Raw genomic sequence first — 1,902 nt, forward strand, 5'->3', positions numbered from 1 at the left:
AAAAAAAAAAAAAAAAAAAAAAAAACTTGTAAACAATGGAGGCTGATGCTGCATTGCCGTTGCCTCAAAACAACAATTTAAAGGTTGAGGTGAAAAAGCAGTTACGGCTCTCTGCGCCACTAATCGGCGTGAGCATACTGCAATATTCCCTCCAAGTCATCTCAGTCATGTTTGTCGGGCATCTTGGCTCACTCCGTCTCTCTGCGGCATCCATCGCTACCTCCTTCGCTTCTGTCACTGGTTTTACGTTTCTGGTCAGTAACCTAATCTCTCTTTAATTAGAAAAATCCTGAGAGAAGAAATTATGAAGGACTAGTGTTGTTGTTAGGTAGGAATAAGTGGCAAAACTCATATTAAATTCAATCTCTAAACAGCAGAGGGGCTCATAGGGTTGATATTTGCTATACCAAAATCATATTAAAAATAGTCTCATTCTCTGGCATATTTTACAGATGGGAACGGCAGGTGCGCTGGAAACACTTTGTGGGCAGTCATATGGGGCAAGGCGGTTCGGGAATCTAGGCATCCTCATGCAGAGAGCCATGTGTGTTCTATTGGTGCTCTCTGTTCCTCTGTCAATAATCTGGGCTAACACAGAGCACATTCTTGTAATAGCCCACCAAGACAAGTCCATCGCTAGGCTTGCAGGAACGTATGCACAGTACATGATCCCGAGCATCTTTGCGTACGGACTTCTTCAATGTCTTAACAGGTTTTTGCAAGCACAAAACAATGTGTTCCCTGTGTTTGTGAGCTCTGGAATTACAACTGCACTTCACGTGCTTCTATGTTGGGTCTTGGTATTGAAGTCTGGTCTAGGATACAAGGGAGCTGCTCTAGCGATTTCCATCTCCTATTGGACTAATGTTGTTCTCCTCTCCTGTTATGTCAAGTTCTCACCTTCTTGCTCTCACACCTGGACTGGCTTCTCTAAGGAAGCTCTGACCGATATTTATACTTTTGTCAAGCTTGGTTTTCCTTCTGCAGTTATGGTCTGGTGAGTGGCTTTTCTAATGTACATTTGCTTCAGTTTCATAAAATTTACTTCACATAGTATCATGATTATTAATTCATATATGCATATGACAGTTTTGAGATGTGGTCTTTCGAGCTATTGGTTCTACTGTCAGGCCTGCTCCCTAATCCAGTTTTGGAGACTTCAGTCCTTTCAATTTGGTAAGATGGATTACGTCTTAACCATTTGTCATTTTTACCTTGTTTTACTTAGTATAAAGGTCATCCAATCTCTGTCTATTTCCAGCCTAAATACTTCATTAACTGTCTGGATGATCCCGGTTGGCCTCGGTGGTACTGCAAGGTAGTAAGCACACAAACATAAACGAGCTAATGTTATATGTTTATAACTGCACAAAGTAATTTACCTCTGTTATCTACCTTGCAGCACAAGGGTCTCAAATGAGCTCGGAGCAGGGAATCCGGAGGTGGCAAAGCTGGCTGTACGCGTGGTTGTAACCATTGTCATCGTTGAGGGTCTGCTTATCGGATCTGTTTTGTTGCTTGTGCGGCATAAATTGGGATATGCTTTCAGCAGCGACCCAAAAGTCATCAAATATGTAGCATCAATGATACCAATTGTTGTTGCAGGCAACTTCCTCGATGGCTTTCAATGCGTTCTATCAGGTTCTTAACACATCTGTTTCNAAAAAAAAAAAAAAAAAAAAAAAAAAAAAAAAAAAAACTTAAGTTACTTTCCTTGCAAGTGAAGCAAAAATTATTTCTGGTTAATGTTCACTTTGGTTTGGTACGTTGTCTCATTTTGGTTGTAGGGGTTGCTAGAGGATGTGGATGGCAAAAGATTGGAGCATGCGTGAATCTCGGTTCATATTATCTTGTTGGAGTGCCCTTGGGTTTGCTTCTTGGTTTCCATTTACATCTCGGTGG

At 41.2% G+C, this 1,902-nt stretch overlaps 1 protein-coding gene across 1 annotated transcript in view; it reads left to right on the forward strand.

The window, feature by feature from the left end:
* LOC104748658 (protein DETOXIFICATION 17-like) overlaps positions 12–1,902 on the forward strand; it is a 2,949-nt gene continuing 1,058 nt past the window's right edge. The window contains exons 1-6 of the mRNA XM_019237371.1: positions 12–254; positions 453–997; positions 1,090–1,176; positions 1,262–1,318; positions 1,403–1,641; positions 1,788–1,902. Of these exons, the coding sequence (XP_019092916.1) occupies positions 36–254; positions 453–997; positions 1,090–1,176; positions 1,262–1,318; positions 1,403–1,641; positions 1,788–1,902 (1,262 nt within the window). The 5' untranslated portion in view covers positions 12–35. The remainder of the gene's footprint in view (positions 255–452; positions 998–1,089; positions 1,177–1,261; positions 1,319–1,402; positions 1,642–1,787) is intronic.

This window comes from Camelina sativa, chromosome 15 (assembly GCF_000633955.1).
Source record: "Camelina sativa cultivar DH55 chromosome 15, Cs, whole genome shotgun sequence".
Classification (NCBI taxonomy): Eukaryota; Viridiplantae; Streptophyta; class Magnoliopsida; order Brassicales; family Brassicaceae; genus Camelina; species Camelina sativa.